The sequence below is a fragment of the Labrus mixtus genome, chromosome 9 (genome assembly GCF_963584025.1).
Source record: "Labrus mixtus chromosome 9, fLabMix1.1, whole genome shotgun sequence".
NCBI classification, from domain to species: domain Eukaryota; kingdom Metazoa; phylum Chordata; class Actinopteri; order Labriformes; family Labridae; genus Labrus; species Labrus mixtus.
The window spans coordinates 19,932,659-19,956,628 of NC_083620.1; the positions used below are offsets into that span (position 1 = coordinate 19,932,659).

At 39.7% G+C, this 23,970-nt stretch overlaps 5 protein-coding genes across 5 annotated transcripts; all 5 read right to left on the bottom strand.

Annotated features, from left to right (window-relative positions):
* Positions 1 to 2,393: 2,393 nt before the first annotated feature.
* On the bottom strand, positions 2,394 to 5,740 carry LOC132980560 (extracellular calcium-sensing receptor-like). Its single transcript, XM_061046761.1, has 6 exons — positions 5,540 to 5,740; positions 5,146 to 5,434; positions 4,187 to 4,999; positions 3,878 to 4,105; positions 3,589 to 3,715; positions 2,394 to 3,440 (listed from the first exon to the last, which is right to left on the bottom strand). The coding sequence occupies exons 1-6, from the start codon at positions 5,737 to 5,739 to the stop codon at positions 2,521 to 2,523; spliced, it is 2,577 nt and encodes an 858-aa protein (XP_060902744.1). The 5' UTR covers position 5,740; the 3' UTR covers positions 2,394 to 2,520.
* A 144-nt stretch (positions 5,741 to 5,884) lies between these two features.
* On the bottom strand, positions 5,885 to 9,651 carry LOC132980553 (extracellular calcium-sensing receptor-like). The gene is made up of 6 exons (XM_061046755.1): positions 9,471 to 9,651; positions 8,975 to 9,272; positions 8,034 to 8,819; positions 7,675 to 7,902; positions 7,393 to 7,516; positions 5,885 to 7,064 (listed from the first exon to the last, which is right to left on the bottom strand). Exons 1-6 carry the CDS (start codon positions 9,572 to 9,574, stop codon positions 6,157 to 6,159), a joined length of 2,448 nt encoding a protein of 815 aa, XP_060902738.1. The 5' UTR covers positions 9,575 to 9,651; the 3' UTR covers positions 5,885 to 6,156.
* Positions 9,652 to 11,415: 1,764 nt separating this feature from the next.
* On the bottom strand, positions 11,416 to 15,059 carry LOC132980559 (extracellular calcium-sensing receptor-like). The gene is made up of 5 exons (XM_061046760.1): positions 14,854 to 15,059; positions 14,423 to 14,708; positions 13,433 to 14,257; positions 13,092 to 13,322; positions 11,416 to 12,864 (listed from the first exon to the last, which is right to left on the bottom strand). Exons 1-5 carry the CDS (start codon positions 15,057 to 15,059, stop codon positions 11,695 to 11,697), a joined length of 2,718 nt encoding a protein of 905 aa, XP_060902743.1. The 3' UTR covers positions 11,416 to 11,694.
* Positions 15,060 to 15,661: 602 nt separating this feature from the next.
* Positions 15,662 to 18,978, bottom strand: LOC132980551 (extracellular calcium-sensing receptor-like). Its single transcript, XM_061046753.1, has 6 exons — positions 18,779 to 18,978; positions 18,388 to 18,676; positions 17,302 to 18,111; positions 16,986 to 17,213; positions 16,660 to 16,783; positions 15,662 to 16,560 (listed from the first exon to the last, which is right to left on the bottom strand). The coding sequence occupies exons 1-6, from the start codon at positions 18,976 to 18,978 to the stop codon at positions 15,662 to 15,664; spliced, it is 2,550 nt and encodes an 849-aa protein (XP_060902736.1).
* A 1,392-nt stretch (positions 18,979 to 20,370) lies between these two features.
* On the bottom strand, positions 20,371 to 23,551 carry LOC132980561 (extracellular calcium-sensing receptor-like). Its single transcript, XM_061046762.1, has 6 exons — positions 23,187 to 23,551; positions 22,814 to 23,102; positions 21,988 to 22,731; positions 21,679 to 21,906; positions 21,448 to 21,571; positions 20,371 to 21,290 (listed from the first exon to the last, which is right to left on the bottom strand). Exons 1-6 carry the CDS (start codon positions 23,408 to 23,410, stop codon positions 20,371 to 20,373), a joined length of 2,529 nt encoding a protein of 842 aa, XP_060902745.1. The 5' UTR covers positions 23,411 to 23,551.
* Between the last annotated feature and the right edge of the window lie 419 nt (positions 23,552 to 23,970).

The window sequence follows — 23,970 nt, forward strand, 5'->3', positions numbered from 1 at the left end:
CTTGAGAGCATCAGTGTCAATGAAAATATGTTTGTTTCTTTAAATGTCAAGGGTTTTCTTTGGCCAGGTGGCAGGCCTAATTGAACCAGAATCAGAGTGCGAGCATAAAGTTTTTCATTTACTTAGTTTTAAAGAAATTCTCCTTAATAGTTTATCCTGACCTGCTTTTGGTTTGCATCACATTCTCTCTAACTAAATGGTATTGAAAGCATTTAGACAAAATTAAACTAAATTGTATTGTCGCGATAAATCCTGGCCGGGCTACCTTGTTTAAATCTGACTGATCTTAGCCCAATATTGTCTACAAAGTGGAATGACCAAAGATTCCTCTCAGGACTGAAGTCACTCATCTTCTTTTGCATTTTTGAAACTATGTATCAGAGAAAAGAAAAGTCGCATATCCCCTATATTCACCACTGCTGCATTTTCACGTGTATGATTTGTTTAAGACATTGCTTTAAGAATGTAATAAAAAGTTAAAAACAACCTTATTTTGATATAGATTTTTTAAATAATACAAATATAACCAGAATTGTGACGGTTTTACTCACTTTTGTCAGAATTGTTTCATATCAAATATGGTCATCGTGACTATATCAGCTTTCTATAAGAAGCTTGCAAAAACACATTCTGATAAAATATGCGTAATATTATTACAGATGCACTTCAGATCAACAAGGAAGAAGCTTTAATAAAGTCAAAGAAGCCTTTTTAACATGAGTACATGTCCAGTCCTGTCCATGTCTAGTTGCTAGCTCTGGGGCTAATGAGCTCGGCTTCGTACAACCTGACCCACCATTCCTTTGTCTGTAAATCTGTAAATCTCTTGGCTACAGATGACCAAACTCCCACTGCCCTGGGTGCTGACAAGTTTAGTCTCCAGGCGGCCACTCATGCCTGGCAACAGTACCGGTAGCCGGGCAGCTAACGTAGGAACTATCTGTCAACCGGACATCATTTCTCAAAGCTGTGTGGGTTTTTGTACATGTTATAAAGTCTTGTTCTGGCACAATAAACAGTAGTGCATAGCCCTACAGAAAGGCCACTCTGGTGGTGTTTATCAGCATGTAGTTTGATAGAAAATGTGCTTCCCCGTCTCCTTTCCATATCTGACAGTGTCCATCTCCACAGACTGCCTGGTCTTACTCGCTCCCGTATATAAACTGTCCCACAGAGCGCCCCTACAGGCCTGGAGTATGTAGATCTGTTGAAAAGGCTGAACTATTTCTGAAAGTGTGTGTGTTTTTGACTTGTTTGCAGCTTTTTTGAACGTTAATGCAGCGCATTTGTTACTTTTGCAGCGCTTGCAGTTGTTTTGGATGTTTGCATTAGTTTCGGGAGTACAACGTTTCTGGACGTGCTGCACGTTTCTCTAAATGTACGTTGTTTCAGCTGTTGCTGAGCCTATGCACCTATACTGACCACCGTAACTAATGCAGGAGAGATGATTGTGATAACTCTACATAGACCTGCAAAAGTGTGAACCTTTTATTTTGATGCCATGAAGTTACAAAAAAAGTTACGTCAAAACTACAATATAAGAAGTTTCAAATGAATCCCTAATATCATTGTTTGAGGCCTTTCCACAAAAGTCACTATATTTCAGTCAACAGTTTTTTTTTAATCACTGGGGAAGTGTCTTTTTAAAATTAGTTTAAAGTTTTTATACTACATATATCAAATTTATATATTACAGATACATTTGTACCATGAATGAAATGTTCTTCCATTGCTGTAATTCTAACAACATTAATCATACACATACTGTTGAACATGATGAATGCCCCCACACATAAAAAAAAATGATTTGACAAACAAAACTGTGTAAAAGCAGTTTATGTTTTTGGGCAGCTGTGGCTCAGTGGAAGAGTCAGAGATCTCTCAGATCGAGGGATCGATCCCAAGCTCCTCTGGTCATCTGTCAAAGTGTCCTCGGGCCAGACACTGAACATCGAATTGTCTGCCATCAGTGTGTGAATGTGGTGTGAACGGGTGAATGTGCCATGTAGTGCTAAAAGCACTTTGAGTTGTCAGAATACTAACAAAAAAACTAACCAGGTCCATTTACCAAATGTGAATTATCAAATATTTGTGTTTATTGAGTCGGGCTACAGAACTAAATAAATCCTTTTTATGAAACCAGCTCTCCTATTCGATGCTTCTCCTACGACTTAACAGTTGCTTTAGGTTCCACTAATTAAACCAAAGTTGTGTCGTTCTTTGAGGCAGGAAAACATGTCCTCCAAGTTCTTATTCATTAGTGATCATGATTTTTTTTAATAGACAATGCTTTCTTTTTTCATATATTTTTAGTTTTGGAAGGGATTCATTCTTCATAAATGCATATAAATAACACACAACAGCCTTCAATAAAGTTCAAGATTTATTTGCAGAACATTTTTTATAATTATACATTAAGGAATAATATGATACAAAAAAGACCTAATGTAACATTTTGGTTGCTAGAAAACATTGGTTAAAAAAGACAAAACACATGACAGTTCTTTTTTAAGACATTTGTTAAAAATGTACATCATTATGAGAGGTCTTCCCCATCATGTGTCTCTTTGTGTTTTGCTCTGGTCGAAACAAAATGATGAAACATTTTGGAAGAAAAATGCAAAAAAGTAATCCATAACTAGAAGCCAGAATGGCAAATATCTCCACAGCCGCAGTGAACTTTCCAGGAGAGCTGACATACGCTGGGATAAACGTGATCCAGACTGCACAGAATATCAGCATGCTGAAGGTGATGAATTTAGCTTCATTGAAATTATCAGGCAGCTTTCGAGCTAGAAACGCCAGAACAAAACACAGAATAGCAAGAAGTCCTATGTATCCTAACACAGCCCAGAACCCTACAGGTGATCCAAGGGCACACTCAAGGATAATCCTGTCCTTATAGATTTTCATATTTTTGAAGGGAAAGGGAGGATTGATTGTCAGCCAAAGTATGCAAATTAAAACCTGTATTAGAGTAAAACCCAGAACACTGAGTCTCTGCTGTGCAGGCCCAAACCATTTCATCACATTAGTGCCTGGAAGTGTCGCTTTAAATGCCATCAATACAACTATAGTTTTCCCAAGAACACATGAGACAGAGAGGACAAATGTGATGCCGAATGCTGTGTGCCGCAGCATGCAGGACCACTCAGAGGGCCGGCCGACGAAGGTCAGAGAACACAGGAAGCATAGAGTCAAGGAGAAGAGCAGCAGGAAGCTCAGCTCTGAGTTGTTGGCCCGTACTAGTGGTGTTTCTTTGTGGCAGTAGAAGACTAGTGTTGTTATCATAGTTAAGAAAACTCCTAGCAGGGAAAATAAGACCAACAATAATCCTAGGATTTCATTATATGCCAAGAATTCGATTGTTTTTGGGATGCAGGCGTCTCTCTGTTTGTTGGACCAGTACATTGGAGGACATTTCATACAAATAATTGAATCTGAAAAAGAACAGAGTACAGAGAGGTACAGGTAAATTCATTTGGAAGTTGCATTTCTGTTTTTGTGTTTTCCACTTTTGTCGACACAAATCACTCATTGTATTGCATTTAATATGGTGTATTAAGATATTGCATGTTGTTTATTTACCTGTTACATTACTGATCTCGCCTGAGGGACACGGTATGCAGTCATAACAACACACTGGCCTGCCTTTCTGGAGGACCTTGTGTGTTCCTGGGAGACAGCTCTCACTGCACACTGACACAGGCACCTGCTACACACACAAACACACTTCACTAACTCAAGTTGTATTTCATCTGCATAGCATGCTGAGTTAACGTGGACATCAATCATGATAGTGAAAGAAATATTATGCATATGAAACATTTTAGAGCACTGTTAAGTGAATGAATGATCATTCAAGTGGTCCATATACCTTGGTCAGACCATTTCCCCACACAACTGGGATGTTATTTGTGATAAACTGATGGCTCTCTGGAAGAGATGCATCATAAATACCAACTGTGACCCCTTCCATGGTCCCTTTGTTGGTCATTTGTAAATTAACAAGTTCATATCTGGCCGGTGAGTCTCCATTACTGTCAAAATAAACTCTTTCCCCTTCCTGAGTGGTAAAATTCACAGAGTCCAGATATTGCAAGACCTGAGGACAGAAATTAGGAAGTATTAAAGATCAGTGATCTTTGATTCATCACTTCATCACACTTAAATGGTGGACCCTCACCTGCCACGGTTGAATGTTTTTAATGTCTGCACAGCTGCTGTTTAAGAAGGGCCCTTTGCCCTCTTTACATTTGATCAGGTTATCAAGAGCATGAGCCACTGCATAAACAGACTTGTACACATTATTAGAGAATCGCAGCTCAGACACATCAGTGAACTGCGAGTCAATATTTTGCAAGCTCTCCAAGCCGGTGCATGGCTTTTTCTTTGTGTTTTCAGTTGCATTCAGGGCACAGTCAAACACATCTTCCCAGAAATCCCTGACAAACTGACTGTCGGGAAACTGTGAAGGGTGGAGCTGCCTCAGGTGCTCCTCCAGCCCGGGGATCTTAGCTTTGCTGACAGTGAATCCTAGTGAGCCCACCAGGATGCTGTGTCCCTCACTGTCAGTTAGAGAGTGATCTGTGACCCAGGCGTCACTGCCAGCCCACTGCAGTCCTGTTATATTCTGTTTGTGCAACTCTTTTGCAAGCAACTTAATCTCTCTGTGCGACATAAACGCCATTATCACTTTGGATGTTGCATCTTTAATTATCTCTATTAGCTTCTGCAGTCTCTCAGGTGGATCTGATGATGAAAATGCTTCAGAATATTCAATGCACACTCCTAGTTCGTGTGCAGCCTGGATAAATGCAGATATGCCATTCAAGCCATATTCATTATCCACAGCTATAGCCCCGATCCAGGTCCAACCAAAGTGTTTGACCAGCTTTGCAAGGGCTCTGCTCTGGTAGAAATCACTGGGAATAGTTCTGTAAAAAGTTGGATATTCTTTTCTGTTGCTCAGACAGGCACAGGTTGCAAAATGACTGATCTGCAGCAAAAGACACAAACAACAAGAAAAAAATATACAGTTATTGTTTCTCAGAACATTGACCTTAATTTTAGACATTAAAAACAGCTCACTTATATGATACAATTATACTTCACACTATCTCTAATGACCATTTTTATACTTACCACAGGTATATGAAACTTTCCAACAACTGGTGCAAATGCAATAGTTGGACTTGATCCTGAATGTCCCAATATAGCCTGCACTGTGTCAGTTTTAGTGCAGTTGTTGTCAGAGACTTCTCTCGTCACATCACTCACCAGTGCTAGCGCAGCTCTCAGTATGTCCATTGTTCCACAGTCACCATAGATCTTGTAGCCCAGTTTCACATTGGGGAGCATGTCAGGATCTTTGTTGATCTCATTTATAGTAAATATCACAGTTTGAGCAAATTTGAATTCTCTAAAGTTAAAGCTGGGGTGGTAAAAATAGAAAGGAATAATACATCTAAATGTTAGTGCCTCAAATACATTACAAAATACACAATAACCATAAAAATCTACGTTTAACAACACGTACTTTTTGCATTTCCGTACACCTGGAATTGTCTGAAATGTGTTAACGACGTAGTCCTGCCCGGTGCGAAATGAAAAAATGCCTCCAATAACAAGGTCACCATCTTGGGCAAGTTCAGGTGGCTGTGCTGAGCCTTGCAGTCGACACACAGAGTCTCCCTCTCCCATTAGCAGAACCAAGAGGATGAGCCTCAACAATGGCATAGCTCTGCTCTGCACTCAAGGCCAGGCCAATCAGCCTGACAGCTCACTGCAGGGCTTTATACACTTTCAATAACAAGTGGGGAAGTTGTCATGGTTGAACTCAAGCCTCAGGAGACCACAGGAAACCAAACAACTTTTTATTTTATTTTGGATTACAGTTTTACAAAATCAGCAACGGATTAGATATTGTGTTAATGCATTTTCTTATATATTCACATGATTGTATCTTACATTACATCGAGTTTTATCTTTAGCATGCTTTGATACAAATTCAATAATAGACCGTGACAATTTTTGTTATTGCAACAGGTCTTCAGCACGATTAGAATAAGTGTCTAATACACTGAGTAGTAAATGTAAGAATAATTGCTACTAGAAGGTCTATGCTACCATTTTATTTGACGTTTTCAAAATGACTTACTTTGGTGCCCCCTTCCCCATTAGATTCCTCTTTGTATTCCTCTCTGGTTTAAGTAAGATAACATAACATTTCGGAATGAAAATACAAATCAGCAATCCAAAGCTGGAGGCCAGAATAGCAAAAATCTCCACAGCAACACTGAACTTTCCAGGAGAGCTGACATATGCTGGGATAAAAGTGATCCAGACTGCGCAGAATATCAGCATGCTGAATGTGATGAATTTAGCTTCATTGAAATTATCAGGCAGCTTTCGCGCCAGAAAAGCAAGGACAAAGCATAACATTGCCAGAAGTCCTATATACCCAAGCACAGCCCAAAAGCCCACAGCTGAGCCAAAAGCACACTCTAATATGATTTTGTTCTTGAACTCCCTCATATTCTTAAAGGGGAAAGGGGGAGAAATTGTCAACCAGAGGATGCATATGAGTATTTGTATGAGAGTAAAACCGAGAACACTGAGTCTCTGCTGTGCAGGCCCAAACCATTTCATCATATTACTGCCTGGAAGTGTCGCCCTGAAGGCCATCAACACAACTATAGTTTTCCCAAGAACACATGAGATACAGAGGACAAATGTGATGCCGAATGCTGTGTGTCGCAGCATGCAGGACCACTCAGAGGGCCGCCCGATGAAGGTCAGAGAACACAGGAAGCACAGAGTCAAGGAGAAGAGCAGCAGGAAGCTCAGCTCTGAGTTGTTGGCCCTCACTATGGGGGTGTGTCGGTGCCTGAAGAAAATGAAAGCCACAACAGCAGTCATGAGTGTTCCTGAAAGCGAGGCTGAAGTGAGGAGTGCTCCCAAAATCTCTTTATATGATAGAAACTCTGCCTCCTTCTTTGCACAAGCATCTCTTCTCTCATTTGACCAGTAGTCAGACTCGCATTGTTCACAGGTAATTGAATCTGAAAAGTAAAATTGAAGCAGAAGTTAGAGATGGACAATAAACTATTTGATGCTTGGTATTTATTTGTATGCGGACACTGAACTTGGACTTTTAATTAACAATTGATTCAATCCTTTTTCACTCATAACCTCCTGACCTTGATGTGCATTTCTAACATTGTTCATAGATTTAAGTATTTGTTTTTGTTTAGGCATTTTAATGTTGACAGTATTGATTAACTATGATGCCTGTAAGTAGCTGGTACATGCTTTTAGAATCTGATTACAAAACTATGCCATTTCCATAACTAAGTGCTTGAATATAGCATTATTGCATATTTACTATACCTGCAGTGTTGCTTATTTCTCCCTCTGCACATCTTAAACAGTCATAACAGCAGACCGGCTTCCCTTTCTGGAGAACCTTGCGAGTTCCTGGGGGGCATTTTTCACTGCAAACTGATAGAGGCACCTGCATGTACGAAGTGCACAATGTGCATGGGTATTTGTAGCTCTTTAAGTAGGCACAATTTTTTACTTTAATGCATGAAAAGCAAACATTTTGAAACAGTTTCGAATAGGATAAAAATCATTTTAAAAACATGTACATTCATTGTGATGGGAGGTTACCTTTTGTGATTTTTGTGCCCAAATTAAGGACGTGTTTTGCAGAATGAGCTGTTTCTCTGCAGGTAAAGATGCATCATATAGACCAACGGTGACAAAGTCCACAAAGCCATTTTCTTTCGGCTGCCAGTTAATAACTTCATACTTTGCTGGTGGGTCTCCATTTTCATTAAAGTAAACCTCATCTCCTTCCTTTGTTTTGAACTGAATTGCTTGTACGTGCTGTAAAATCTGAGAAGATGTGCAACCATGTAGAATGATTATCTGCGGTCTCCACAGCTACATGCACTTACTATGATAATTTAAACCTTTTTCTTAATGTAAGGAAAGGCTTTAATTTTAACTGTTGGTGTTTAACTTACCATAAATGGATCTAGCTGTGCTTTGTTGTTGCATGTGTTATTGCAGTTGAGAATCTTATGAAGTGCATGGGCCACAGAATACACTCCTTTATAAACATTGTTGAAGATAGGCATTAGAGACATATCAGTGAAGCTGTTTTGCACTCTAGTTAGACTCTCCTGCCCAGTACATTCTCCCTGCGTTTCTGCTGTTTTCTTGAACTTACAGTTAAATAATGTCTCCCAAAATACTCTAAACATTTGATTACTTGATGAATTAAGCGGCTTCACATCCAACATGAACTCTCTCATACCACTCACATATGCTTTAGGGATTGACAAGCCTACAGCACCATCCAGAATGTGATGCCCGCCTGTGGCTGCAATTTGGGAGTCAAAGATCCAGCCCTCACTGCCTACCCATTGGTACCCAGTCAAGTTGTGTTCAGACAACTTGTGTGTTAGCATAAGCATATCTGTGGCAGAGAGGAAAGCAACAATCACTTTGGAAGTGGCAGCTTTGATAATGTCAATTATCTTTTGTATTTTGTCCGGGGGATCGGTTCTAAAGATTGACACTGAGTACTCCAGACAAATGCCCAGCTGCCGGGCTGTTGCTGTAAAAGTGGCCATGCCATTATTGCCATAATCATCATTTGTTCTTATAGCACCAACCCAAGTCCAACCAAAGTGCTTTACCAACTGGGCCAAGGCCCTGCTCTGGTAGTAGTCGCTTGGTATTGTTCTGAGGAATGACGGGTACTTGGTTTTATCACTTAGACAAGCACAAGTAGCTGCATGGCTGATCTATATGGGGGGGAAAAAAGCCCAATATAGAGATCAAACCATATCAAACTTTTACAATTATTCTTGAACCACTTTGGCTATGACCAGCGACAAGACTTATAGACAAACAATTCTTTTTTTATAAATATAATTGGAATTGTACCTATCTCACTCACCAGTGGGATATGAAAGGGTCCAATGACAGTAGCTATAGCCATGCAAGGAGAAGAGAAGGTCTCTCCCATGATGGCCTGCACTTGAGCAGGCCTTGCGCATGGTTCCTCAGAAGATGTAGATACCAATTTATTACCATTGACCAAGGCCAGAGCTACTTTCACAGCTCGAGCAATGGACCCACATGAATCATAGATCTTATAGCCCAGAGTGAGTCCAGGGAGTAGGTCTGTGCTGTTGTTAATCTCCTCTATGGCAAAACGCATAGCCTGTGTATACTGGAAGCCCCTGAAATTCAAGCTTAATCCAAACAGTTTCAAATAGTGACAATCTTGAAAAAGAAACAATAGCATATTAAAAGAAAGCATTTGAAGACTCTTATTCACTCAACTTTTATTTCTTATTTATATGCCTAGTTTGATAACATCCATTTTGTTACTGTTTTAAATCTCTACCCTCATTCTCCTAGTTATATTAAATCTATATAGAATCATTTACCTTATGCACTGAAGTGGCAATGGTTTGTGCGAGTAGGTATGCTGTCCTTCTTTCCAGCGACTGTGGAAAGAGAAGATTCCCCCCAACATAATGTCCCCATCCATGGACAGCTGGGGGAATTCCAGATCACCCCTCCGACTGCACACTGACTCCTCAGCCTGAGAGATATATACAACCCATGACAACAGTAACAGTGCCCAACCCTTCTCCAACCACCTCTTAGTCAATGTCATACTGTCTAAGTCCTCTAAATTTAGAGTGTGCACTGGTATTTATACATTTTGTAGCAGTGTGAAAAGTGTTATCACAATAGTGATGTGTAATCTCTGAGGACCTATGGATGAAAAATGGAGCATGCCAAAAAGTAAATGAGTTTGGGGCCTTGGTTTATTAAAAATATCATAGCTGTGTATGCTAGCAGCTACAACTATAGGGCTGCACCAAATGTGTAATGTTAAAGCCAGAGGAACAAGTCACACATGCATGAATTAATAATATATGTAAATAGTGAAAACACTGAAAAACTGCAGAGGATAAGTGTGGTAGAAAGATTAGACATTGTAGGCTCATACGTTGTTAAATTATTTCATACTCATTAGGGGTCATGCTTGTGTCCCCTTGTTGGTGCAATAATAGGCTATCTCTGGTTTCCCCTGTTTTGGTCCCCACCAAATATGAAAACCCTTCTTCAAGTAATAAATGTTTGGCTTCTTTGTGGCAAACAACCTAATTCTCTGAACACAGCTGCTATAAAGCCCCTTGCACAAAAAGAATAATATAGCTGCCTCCTTAATAAACAACTACCAGACCCATATTCAATTTATAATTTCTTCACACACTCAAAGGAAAACATGTATTTTTAATCAATATATTGTTCTATTCAATGTCAAACTGTGCCACCTGGTGCGGGCGGCCCAGGTTCGAATCCCACCTGTGGCTTCTTTCCCGCATGTCGTTCCTTACTCTTTCTCTTCCTGATTTCCGACTATATCCGCTGTCTTATCGCTCCATTAAAGGCACAAGGGGCCCAAAAATAAATCTTTAATAAAATAAAAAGAAGCATAAGCTTAAATACTGGTAAAGGCAAAAGCATCAGTCAAAGTGTTATTGGATTTAAGTGCAGCATGGTTATACCATACTTCTAAGCAGACTAGTTTTTGCGTTCAATTTTTGTGTCCAGTTACACTCAAATAATTCACAAGACAATAACTTTTTTTCAGTTGGAACCTTATCTCAACACAACCATCCTTAACGTCTTGCGTCCACCAGGGGTTGATCTTTAGGCTTTTACATAACCTTTAATTTGCTCTCTTTCTGAGGAAAGTCCTTTCAATTAGTTTTTATTAACAAAGCTCTAAATCTAAACAGAAGTTATCCGATTACACCTAACACAAAGTGTGGTGCAGTAAACAGATAATTGTTTGGCCAAACCTGTTGGACTCAATGATTTTAATAAGGTTAGATGTTTTTACACATCCAATTTAGTAGAGAAGTTATAATGGCAGATTCGATATAAATTATAGTAAAAGGAGCAATGGATTCTATAGAGTCAGTGTCTTCTTCAACACTGGTTTGTATGTACTAACAAAATATAGACAAATACAGAAGCATGTGTAGTAAACTGAGATTCTCTCAATAAACATCTCTCTCTTCTGTGTTTTAATATTCATATCTTGATGTCTTTATTAAAGAAATAGTGTGAGGTTCAAAATAAAAGAGATGGACTGACTTAGTGTTTTTGTATTATAATGTTTTATAGGTAGTTCATAGTTTCTCAATACACTGAATCAGACATAGAAAACAAAATCATGAAGTCTATTCTGTATTGCACAACATTTTTGTGATGTTATATAGTGTTCTGAGTCTTGTACAGTTTTGTACTTTTGTTCTAATAACAAAAGTTACTGATTTTTAAATACACACATTTTATAGCACATTTTAAGTATTTGATTTAGTTCCTATACATTGTATATACAGAGCATTGAATCAATTTTAAATCATCGATACACACCATACAGATGATTTATGTGCAATGCTTTTTATTTTTCACTTCACCATTAAGACTCAGCCATTAAAATAAACTGTGATTTATGTGACCACACAATTTACATATGCTCAGATATATATATTTACATGTGAAATGTTTATGCATTAAATAAATTCAGGCATAAAAACTGGTAAATAGTTGATTTATAAGTGATTAATAAATTATTTGACAAAAATCTCAAAGGAATTTTGGCCTCACTTTACTCATCAAATGTTTCCTGGTATTGTTCTCAGGCTTTAATAAGATGATGTAGCACTTGGGCAAAAAAATACAAAACAGCATTCCATAACTTGAAGCCAGAATGGCAAATATCTCCACAGCCACAGTGAACTTTCCAGGAGAGCTGGCATACGCTGGGATAAATGTGATCCAGACTGCACAGAATATCAGCATGCTGAAGGTGATGAATTTAGCTTCATTGAAATTATCAGGCAGCTTTCGAGCCAGAAACGCCAGAACAAAACACAGAATAGCAAGAAGTCCTATGTATCCTAACACAGCCCAGAACCCTACAGGTGATCCAAGGGCACACTCAAGGATAATCCTGTCCTTATAGATTTTCATATTTTTGAAGGGAAAGGGAGGATTGATTGTTAGCCAAAGTATGCAAATTAAAACCTGTATTAGAGTAAAACCCAGAACACTGAGTCTCTGCTGCGCAGGCCCAAACCATTTCATCACATTAGTGCCTGGAAGTGTCGCTTTAAAGGCCATCAATACAACTATAGTTTTCCCTAGAACACATGAGATACATAGGACAAATGTGATTCCGAATGCTGTGTGCCGCAGCATGCAGGACCACTCAGAGGGCCGGCCGATGAAGGTCAGAGAACACAGGAAGCACAGAGTCAAGGAGAAGAGCAGCAGGAAGCTCAGCTCAGAGTTGTTGGCCCTGACAATTGGAGTCTGCCTATAGTGGAAAAATATCAGGGCCATTGTCATTGCCAGGCAGGCCCCAAAGACAGAAAAAGTGACTAACAGTATACCCATCAGTTCCCTGAAGGTGAGGAACTCAATAGCTTTCAAGTCACAGTGATTCCTCTCTTCATTGGACTTGTACTCGGGAGGGCATTTTTCACATTTCACTGCATCTGAAAGCATAAACATGTTTAGGCTGTACAGCACACACATCTTCAGATATACCAATAAAGTGCTGGCAGTGATTTTACCCAAAAGAAACACAATAAGTGCTAAAGTAAAGGCTAGGACTCCTGCTGTCTCACTTGTACTGTTGCTGAACTCCCCATCAGCACAGGTGATGCAATCAAAACAGCAGATAGGCTTGCCCTTGACAAAAGCCCGACGGGTCCCTGGAAGACAGCTTTCACTGCAAACAGACCTTGGCACCTGCATAAGATTGACAGAATCAAAAAACAAACATTCAAATGTATTTATTCAAATTCAGGATTTATAATCATGTAAATATGGTAATGCAATGCAGTTTACTGATTAAAATATGTATTTAGAGATCAAAAAGGTAATTTGTTTTTGATATTCAAATGTATTTCTGATAACAAAAGGAGGGTTCTGAAGTCCACACTAAAAGTTTTAAAAGCTCATAAAGACTTAACTACCTCAAGATTTTCGCCTGCCCAGATGGCACTCACACCTGCTTTCATCTCAAACTGTTGACCTTCAGGCCTGGAGGCATCATAGTAACCAATGGTCTCAAAGAGTATGTAACCTGTCTCATCCATCTGCCAGTTCACCAGTGCATAACGTGCCACTGGGTCCCCCAACTCATCAAAGAACACATTTTCCCCAATTTTGGTTGTAAAATTGACCTTCGTTAGGTAATGCAAAACCTGCAGAAAAAACAGTGATGCTATTTAGATACACATTATATATAGATATAGAGAGATTACATGTGGAGTTTTGTTGAAATTTTTTGATTTAGGCATCTTTCCATGTTTACCTTCCATGGTTGCACATTTGCCCTGTCAGCACAAGTATTGTTTTCAAAAGGCCCCTGTCCATCTTTGCACGTAAATAGCATGTGCAATGCATGAGCAACAGCGTATGTTGCCTTGTAAACATTATTCAGCAGGCTGGCATCTGAAACATCTGTGAAACGTGTGTTTGTATCCCACAGAGACTCATTCCCCGTGCAAGCTGCAACTGAACTCTGAGCTCCGGTCTCTGCGCTGGGAGTCAAGGTGCAGCCAAACACTGTCTCCCACAACTCCACCAGTCCCTGGTCTCTGGGTGTGGTGGACGGCCTGCTGTTAGCTAAGAAGTTCTGCAGTCCAGGGATGTGAGCATTTAAGGCTGCAAAGCCCACTGCCCCCTGCACCACTGCATAGTTCACCGCAGAGGCAATGTAGCGATAAGTGATCCAGCCCTCACTGCCCACCCACTGCAGGCCTGTCACATTCTGAGCATGAAGCTCCTTAATGAGTATGTCAAGGTCTGTGCCATCAGCAAATGCAACTATTACCTTAGAGGTGGATGTCTTTATAATGTCCACCACCTCTAAGAACCACTTTCTGGGATCAGTTCTGTAAATAGCCAAGGAGTACTCAACACACACTCCCTCCTTCTCTGCTGCTTCCAAAAAAGAGGCCATCCCATCATTACCATAGTCACTATTAGTTCTGATAGCCCCAACCCAGGTCCAGCCAAAGTGTTTCACAAGTTTTGCTAAGGCTTGGCTCTGGTAGATGTCACTGGGTATGGTTCTGAAGAAAGAGGGGTAGTCTCTCCTGTTGCTAAGACATGCACAAGTGGCTGAATGACTGATCTGAAACACAAGCGAAACAGAGAAATAGTATACTTTTAAATTACATTAGTCACTCAAAATAATCACATATGCCACAATATACTTTTTACACATGATGTTACTTTTCACTGAACAAGAAAAATCCAATTGACAGTCCATGTGTGCAGAAAGCATGGATGCACTCACCACAGGAATATGAAACGGTCCCATGGTGCGAGCAATACCTATCGTCGAGGTGGAAGTGGTTTCCCCTATGACAGCATGCACGTTGGAGAGTGTGCTACAGCTGCCTTCCTTGCTCTCATACCTATTCATCAGGTTAAGTGATGCCCTGATGGACAAAGGGATACTTGGACATGAATCAAATATCCTGTAACCCAATGTCACTCCTGGCAGCAGCTCTGAGCTGTTGTTGATCTCCTCTATCGCAAACATCATAGTGTATGCATACTGAAGCTCACCTGGGTCCAGTCTGTGACCAGGAGAGGGAAATAATTGTACAGTTTAAAAAGTGTATATAAAAGGCAAACATACACAAAGGTACCACATTGATTTACATTCACACATGAGTAAGAATTACATTAATAACACAATTTCACTTTTACCCTTACCCTTACCCTTCACACTGGATTGTTCCTGGGTTGACTTGGAGAGCAGGATTGACCCTGACTGGGTTCTGATGAAAGGAGAAAATGCCACCAATGTTGATGTCACCCTCCTTAGAAAACTGAGACAGTTCTTTAGTCCCATATGTTTGACACATGGGTTTCCCTCCTCTGATTGCCAGGAAGGAAAGAAGTAGCAGATCTGCAATTAGCAGCATAATTGCTCAATATCTACTACCCAGAGAGCAAATCACTCAACTCTGAGCATTTTATAGGGCTTTTCTTTTTAGCTATCATGAAGCCACAGGCGCTTAGGTGTAACCTAGAAAAATAACGTGTTTCTCTCAACCAATCACAGTGCTTGTTCTGTGACTGATGCATAAAGAAGCCAATAAGGATGACTTTTGAATATTGTGATAACAAGCTCCTGTCGGTAACATTTTCAAATGTGTGGGCATGTCTTTGGGGATATTTGAGCAATTGTTGTGTATTGTAGGTTTTATTGTAGTTCTTAATTTTAGCCATGAGCTGAATGATTACACCAATTCTGGACACTGGATAGACATAAGAAGAAGATAATTTCCATTCCCCAATGACGCTAAAATCAAATGTGTTATTTTCCACAAGGATAAATAACTTGTCATATATGTCTCAGAGTAATCATTCTATTTTCAAGGATGGCAATGCACTTGTATAGTGTATTACATTCAGTAGATTTTGTTATAAATTGTATAGGGCCAGTCAGTATGTTTACCCTGATGATTTAATATAAAAAATAGCAACTTAGACATTTTGCTGTTACAAATCATGTAGAATTATCTCAATGATTTCTCCCCAGCATTTGTTTTTTGGTATTCCTCCCTGGTTTCAAAAGGAGAATATAACATTTTTGTGCAAATATACAAAAAAGCAACCCAAAGCTAGAGGCCAGAATAGCAAATATCTCTACAGCTACAGTAAACTTTCCAGGAGAGCTGACATACGCTGGGATAAAGGTGACCCAGACTGCACAGAATATCAGCATGCTGAAAGTGATGAATTTAGCTTCATTGAAATTATCAGGCAGCTTTCGAGCCAGAAAAGCAAGGACAAAGCATAGCCCAGCCAGGAGTCCTATATATCCCAAAACCACCCAAAACCCAATAGGCGAACCTAAATCACACTCAAGAATAATCCTGTCAACGGCATGAGCTGTGTTTTTGTGAGGGTAAGGTGGAGCAAGTGTTAACCACAGCACACAAACTAAGACCTGCAGCGAAGTACAGCTAAGAACACTTGTTCGTTGAAGTGCAGCTGAACATTGAGGAACTGTGCTCGACGGCCTTTTAGCCTTAAAGGCATTAACCACTGCTATTGTTTTAGCTAACACACAAGACATGCACAAGGCAAAAGTGATGCCAAAAGCTGTATGTCGCAGCATGCAGGACCACCCAGTGGGTTGGCCAATGAAGGTCAGGGAACACAGGAAACACAAAGTTAAAGAGAAGAGGAGCAGGAAGCTCAGCTCAGAGTTACTAGCTTTGACAAGAGGTGTGTGACGGAAGTGAAAGAAGACACATGACACCACCAGAGTTAAACTTGCTCCAAAAAATGAGACAGCAGCGAGGAGGACCCCCATGGTTTCTCCGTAAGATAGAAACTCAATTATCTTTGGAACACATTGGCTATGATCCTCATTTGACCAGTACTCCGTAGGACAAAGTGAGCACTCTGCAGAACCTGAAAGAAAACGAAAAACATTTAATTGTGTTCATTCTTAGTTTAGCTTATTTTTGAAAAATCTTTATGGTACATTATGTTTGGAACGCGTATACTCACTGCTGGAGTTGCTAATCTCTCCAGCAGCACAGGCAATGCAGGAAAAGCAGCAGATGGGTTTGCCTTTAATCACAGCCTGACGGAAACCTGGCAGACAACTCTCACTGCAGACAGACTTTGGCCTCTGTAACAGCAACAAAACTCCTCAGTTCATAGTTTATGCTCATTTCACAATCTTATTTTATATATTTTTTCAGCAATATGGTATTCTTAACAACTCTTGGTTAAGCTTCAACCCTTGATTTTACACATACATTCTACACTTGGCAATTCAGCCTGAATAAATTGTACCCGAACGAGTATGCAATACATAACATTTTCAACACCTTATGAGATTCTTTAGCCCAGGTTATGTTTATTCCATTTATAGTAAACTGCTTTCCATTGGGTAGTGAAGCATCATAGCTCCCTACAGCCACAAACACTGTGCCTCCTGCTTGGTTTCTCTGCCAATTGACCAGCTCATAAGTTGCTGCAGGGTCACCATTTTCATCAAAATACTGCTTCTCTTCTGACTGGAGAGTGAAATTTACATCTTGGAGGTATTTCACAACCTACCAATGGAGAAGAGTGATGAGATAGATTAAAATACTGCGAATGTAAATCTGATTATTCACACAAAACATGAAGGCAACCTTTTACCTGCTTTGACTCAAAGTCATCTTTCCAGAGACATGACTGGTTCATCGCTTCTCCACTCTTTCCACATTTTAACATGTTGTGCATGGCATGAGCCACAGCATACACAGCCTTATACACATTGTTCGATATCCTTAGCTCTGACACATCTGTGAAAGGATTATTAATATCCTGTAGTCTCTCATAACCAGAGCACTGGGTCTGCTGAGGCTGACTGGATTGGAAACTGCAGCCAAATGTGACTTCCCAGAACTGTCTGAGCAGATTATTTTGTGGGTTCTGACTTGGGTTGACCTTCCAAAGAAACTCTTGCAGGCCCTTAATCTTTGTCTTTCTAATGGTGAAGCCCAGAGAACCCATCAGGATTCCTGAGTACCTCTTATTGGCCAGATGGCCTGCTGTTATCCAGGATTCACTGCCCACCCATTGAAGCTCAGTCAAGTTCTGCTTCAGAGCTTCCTCAAGCAGAATATCCATTTCACCCTGGGCAAGGAATGCAATTAAAACCTTTGAACTGCTGCTTTGGATCACTTTGACCACCCTTGCAACCTGCTCACTGCGATCAGCTGTCCTTGAGATTGCCTCTGAGTACTCAATACAAACCCCTTCCTGACTAGCTGCTTTAATAAAAGTTGCCATGCCATTGTTTCCATAATCATTGTCACTTCTAACTGCCCCAACCCAGGTCCAGCCAAAGTGCTTAACAAGTTTCGCCAAGGCTCTGCTCTGGTAATGGTCACTAGGTATGGTTCTGAAGAAGGAGGGGTACTCCTTTCTGTTACTGAGGCAAGCACAGGTGGCAAAATGACTAATCTAATGGAAGAGAAAAGGAGGGGAAAAATCAGTTCCTTTCATTCAAAGGTTCAAAGTCTGACACTTTAGTTATAAAATATAGGCAAACAATGTATTGTTGAATCCATGATTTGTTCATCCAAACATTAGAACAGCCTTAGAAGGAAAAAACAAACAACATCATAATAAGATGTACATTAAGCTCTGATATGACCAGACAGTCAGATCAGCCCTCATCAGAAAAAAGGAAATATTGGGTCAAATCATTCAAACAAAAAACACAACATAAATATTTACCACTGGTACTTGGAATATCCCTAAAATTTGTAGCATCACAATCGTTGAAGAGGACTCAGAGGCTCCAATGACAGCATGAACCGATGACTGGCTTGAACAGTTTTTTCCCATACTCCTGTCTTGTCCATTCATTAAACTCATGGCTGCACGTGTGGAAGGCAGCGTTGAACCACAGGTGTCAAATACCTTATAACCAATTGTAATATTAGGTAGCAGAGAGCTACTGTTGTTGATCTCCTCAATGGCGAAAATCATTGTTTGAGCAAAACGAAATTCTCTGAAATTTATCCTGAAAAAAGTTAGAACAGTTTCCACCAGCAGTTTTCAGACAATGTGTGTCTTTTCCTCGTTTAAATAACCAACAAATGAGATCTGAGACAACAAACTGTACCTGGAGCATGTTAGTCGCTCTGGAGTTTCTGTGAAAAAGAGTGAAGGCTTTGAGATTTGGCTATGGATGGAAAAGGCTCCTCCAATTGTGATATCTCCTTTCCTAGATAACAGAGGAAACTCAGGGCTTCCAAGCATCTTACAATGTGTGATATCTTCCTCTGCTCCGAAGGTTCCAACAAAAAGCAAAAACAGGAACATATTGACACTGTTACACATCTGGTATAGGCACACAAGAACCTGCTTACTAATAAGCCCTTCTATCTTAACTAAAATGTGTCTCTCCTTTAATGGGAAGAGTTTATACTTGATGATGCTGACTTTGGTCCACTTAAAAAAAAGTGCTTTGTGATGACGTCAAACCGATGTGTTGAGATAATGTGTTCTGTTTATAGATGTTTTTGTCATTTGGCTTCTCCAAATTTGCCTTGGACAACTGTAGTTCCTAATAAGGTCTCAAATATCTGTTATTTAAAATAAATCGTCAGTACTTTATCTAATATACATTTTGCAGGGCAAATATTGCAGATTGCAAAAATCATCAAGAGCTGTCCCATTTTTACAAATGCAACTGTGAAATTTCTCCTCTCTTCTGTTCTGATCCTGCTATAGAAATAATGAAGTGGAACCTCACTTTTGTCCAGCAAATATTTTTCATATGTTTATCAATTTATTTATTTATTACATATTTTCTGGTTTGTATGAACAACAAGTCTGAATTCTGTCTTGCTATTCTGAATGACATTTTTAAAAAGAAAGCTAAGAAAATATCAAATACTAATAATAACCTACTGTGTACTTGTTTGTGACTTGTGATTTGTCAGTTCAAACCACGAACAATGATTTGGCCTTGAGCAAAGCATTAATGTCACTTCCAAACTGCTCTATTGGAGCTATGCAGAGGGCTACTGATATATTCATAGCTTTATTGGATAGACAGTAGTTAAACATGCTCTATTTATTTATCTATTTTGCTTAATAAATACTAAGTTCTTTTTGTTATGACTCATATGCTTATGTACAATATGGGCATTATGCTTGTGTGAGGAAAATGTAAGTGGATAAGAGAGAAGTGTCACCCACACTGTGAAGGCCCTAATCATGAAATACAATCTAAAAGACAGTCGGCTAGTTTTAATAATAGATTGCTGAATGAAAAATGACACTCATCATAATTATCAGTTTTAAAAATATCCCGCTTTATTGTAAATTGTACATGTAGCTATTAACTTGGACAAAAAAGGAGACTTTACATTTCTGTATTTATTAGCAGATAGGATTCTATAAATTAAATTAAGTCACATAAAAAAGTGTTGAACTTCTGGTCAACAGTATAGCACTGACTTTTGTAAATATAGTTGCTTTAAAGCCCTGTCGTGTTTGAATAAATAATGTGTTTGACTGACATGAAATGTAAGCCCTTAAGTCCCAAGCTATGCAAATAAATATAAAATATATACCATCATTTCATTTGAACTGTTCTAGATTCTAGATTTAAATTCATTTCTTACATGCTTCTCTGTGTTATGCTAAGGTTTGAGTACAATAATAACATATTTTGGTGCAAATATAAATGCAAGAAAACACTTTTTGTTAAAAATGTGTATCATTATTAGACGTCTTGCCCATCATGTGTCTCTTTGTGTTTTGCTCTGGTCGAAACAAAATGATGAAACATTTTGGAAAAAAAATGCAAAAAAGTAATCCATAACTAGAAGCCAGAATGGCAAATATCTCCACAGCCACAGTGAACTTTCCAGGAGAGCTGACATACGCTGGGATAAACGTGATCCAGACTGCACAGAATATCAGCATGCTGAAGGTGATGAATTTAGCTTCATTGAAATTATCAGGCAGCTTTCGAGCTAGAAACGCCAGAACAAAACACAGAATAGCAAGAAGTCCTATGTATCCTAACACAGCCCAGAACCCTACAGGTGATCCAAGGGCACACTCAAGGATAATCCTGTCCTTATAGATTTTCATATTTTTGAAGGGAAAGGGAGGATTGATTGTCAGCCAAAGTATGCAAATTAAAACCTGTATTAGAGTAAAACCCAGAACACTGAGTCTCCGCTGTGCAGGCCCAAACCATTTCATCACATTAGTGCCTGGAAGTGTCGCTTTAAATGCCATCAATACAACTATAGTTTTCCCTAGAACACATGAGATACAGAGGACAAATGTGATGCCGAATGCTGTGTGCCGCAGCATGCAGGACCACTCAGAGGGCCGGCTGACGAAGGTCAGAGAACACAGGAAGCACAGAGTCAAGGAGAAGAGCAGCAGGAAGCTCAGCTCTGAGTTGTTTGCTTTCACCAATGGAGTGTCCTTGTGTATTATGAATAGAGTCACAACGATTAATGTAAGGGACACACCAAACAAAGTAAAAAATATTAGTATTACACCCATAACCTCAGTGTGTTGGAGGAACTCAACGTTTTTCAGTATACATGCATCTCTGTTTTGATTGGACCAATACTCTTCAGGACACTTTTTGCAGTCATTTGAATCTGTAATAGAAATATTCCTGTTATTTCAGTTTAATGAGTTACATCTGAAACACATAAATGATAGAGCGCACAATAACAAACTTTAACATGATGCACAGATTCTGGAAAATAAACATTGTAATCCAAGTGCCATATCCAATGTCTTTAGTACATATACCTGTGTCGTTGCTGATTTCTCCCTCTGCACACAGAATACAGTCATAGCAGCAGACGGGCTTCCCTTTCTGAAGGACTTTATGAGCTCCTGGGCGACAGCTCTCACTGCACACTGATACAGGTAACTTTAGAGGTAAAAAAAAAAAAAATCATTACTATTAACAATCATCAAACTGCTAGATGACTGTAGAAGTCTTTTAAAGGAGTTTTTGCTATCAGTGATGATATTTGCCTCTCTGTTTCCTCCAGGCCACGTTATGGCTTCAGTATTGAGGACAAACTTCTGTCCGGGAGGGAGGGAGGCATCATAAAAGCCGACAGGTTTAAACTGGACTGAGCCGTCCGATCCCCTCTGCCAGTTCACCACTTCATATCGAGCCACAGCTGCTCCAGTGCTGTCGAACCACACCTGATCTCCGTTCTTTATAGTGAAATTGACTCGCTTTAGAGACTCCACAACCTGAAAAACAGTTAGAGGAAATCACACAGTAATACATGACAAATCTTTTAGATTTACAGGGAAGTGATCAGTTTGTTTTACCTGCTGGGGAGTTACTTGGACAGTCTTGTCACATCCCTGACTTTTTGAGCATTTCAGGAGGCTGTGCAGAGAATGTGCCACAGCATAGATGGCTTTGTATATGTTACTGGAGTATCTGAGCTCAGCCACATCATCAACATAATCTTTGAGCTCAATTAGATCCTGGTTTCCTTTGCATGGTGATATTTCTGTTGTTGTGTCCTTGCACCTAAACTCTGTATCCCAGAAATCTTTGATTAAGAAATCATCTAGGCCGCTTACATTGACCTTTTGCACAGCGAATCCCAGTGAACCTCCCAGCACTCTAAAGCTGGTAGGAGTCACAAGACTGTTGGCGGTGATCCAAGCCTCCACACCAATAAACTGCCGGCCCGTGACATTGTGCAGACTCAACTGCTGTAGAAGGTTGTTCATCTCAACGTGGGCAAGGAAAGCAACGATGACCTTTGCTGTGCTCTTTCGGATCACTTCTACCACTTTCAAGAGTTTTTCCGGCTCTTCCCTGTGAAATTTCTCTATATACTCCACACACACTCCTTCCTCCTGCGCTGCAGCAAGAAAGATGGCCATGCCATTGTTGCCATAGTCACTGTCACTGTTAACTGCACCGACCCAGGTCCAGCCAAAGTGCTTGACCAACTGAGCTAGGGCTTGGCTTTGGTAGAGGTCACTGGCAATGGTGCGAAAGAAAGAGGGATACTCGTTCCTGTTGCTCAAACACTCACAAGTGGCTGAATGGCTTATCTGAGAATACACAAACAGAGAGACCAAATAAGGAGGGTTTACATTTAAAATACACATTGCTACACGCAGATATCCCTCTTACCACTGGTATCTTGAACGGTCCAGTAGTGCGTGATAGCACAATGGTTGAGGAGGATTCAGACTCCCCGATAATAGCATGAACAGCTGATTGACCAGAGCAAATCTTTCCCACAGTCAACTCATCATTGTTCATCAGGCCCATCACAGCACGCATTGATGATAATGTCGAGCCACAGTTGTCATAAATACGATATCCAATAGACACATTAGGGAGAATAAATTTACTTTGGTTTATTTCTTCGATCCCAAAGATCATGGTCTGAGCGAATCGAAACTCCCTGAGGTTGACCCTGAGGTAAAAAAAAATCATACAATTTTGTATTCAATGTGACACAACGGAACAGAAAATACTTAAATACAGTTGTGATAGTTACCTGGAACATGTTAGACGTGTCGGTTTCTCTGAAAAGGAAAGGGGAGGTTGTGTGATTTTGCTGTGGATTGAAAATGCTCCCCCAATCATGACATCTCCGTCTTTAGACAGAAGAGGGAACTCTGGATTCCCCAGTATCTGACAGAAAGGAGCATTCCTCTTCTCTGCAGCTCCAAATGCAAACAGAAGCCCCATAAAAATCTGCCCTGTTATCACATGTGGCATTTTCCCCTCCCTATGAATGATGGGGCAGAGCCACCCAGGTCAGGAACGAACTAAACTTATATACTGACTGACCTTTTATCAACCAATCAGAGATAAGAACGTAAGGGCAGTTTCGATTGTGTGTTGAAATAATAGTTTGAAATGATTCCGTGGTAAGTGTAGTACAATGCTACTTTACATATTAACTTTGTCGTACAACAATATATAACAGCTTATCACATATGGAGCATTTTTTAAGACTAAACTGTCCAAAATGAAATATGAAAAACAGAGTTACACAGTAACTTTCTACAAAACATTATATATATGACATCACCAACAATAACAGTCTTATGTAGTTCATATTATAATTTATCTCTTGAGGTGCCGTTGTGCTTAATTACTTCCTTTGCTTTGAATACTTTACAGAGATGCAGATATTTGTTGACAATTCCTCTGTATTTAAATTTAAATAAACTTGGAAATACATGTCTTTCACTTGGTAGAAACATTTTTTAATGTGTTTTTCACATGTTATACTGATATAGCTTTTGACTGTCAGTAGTAAAACAGACACCAGG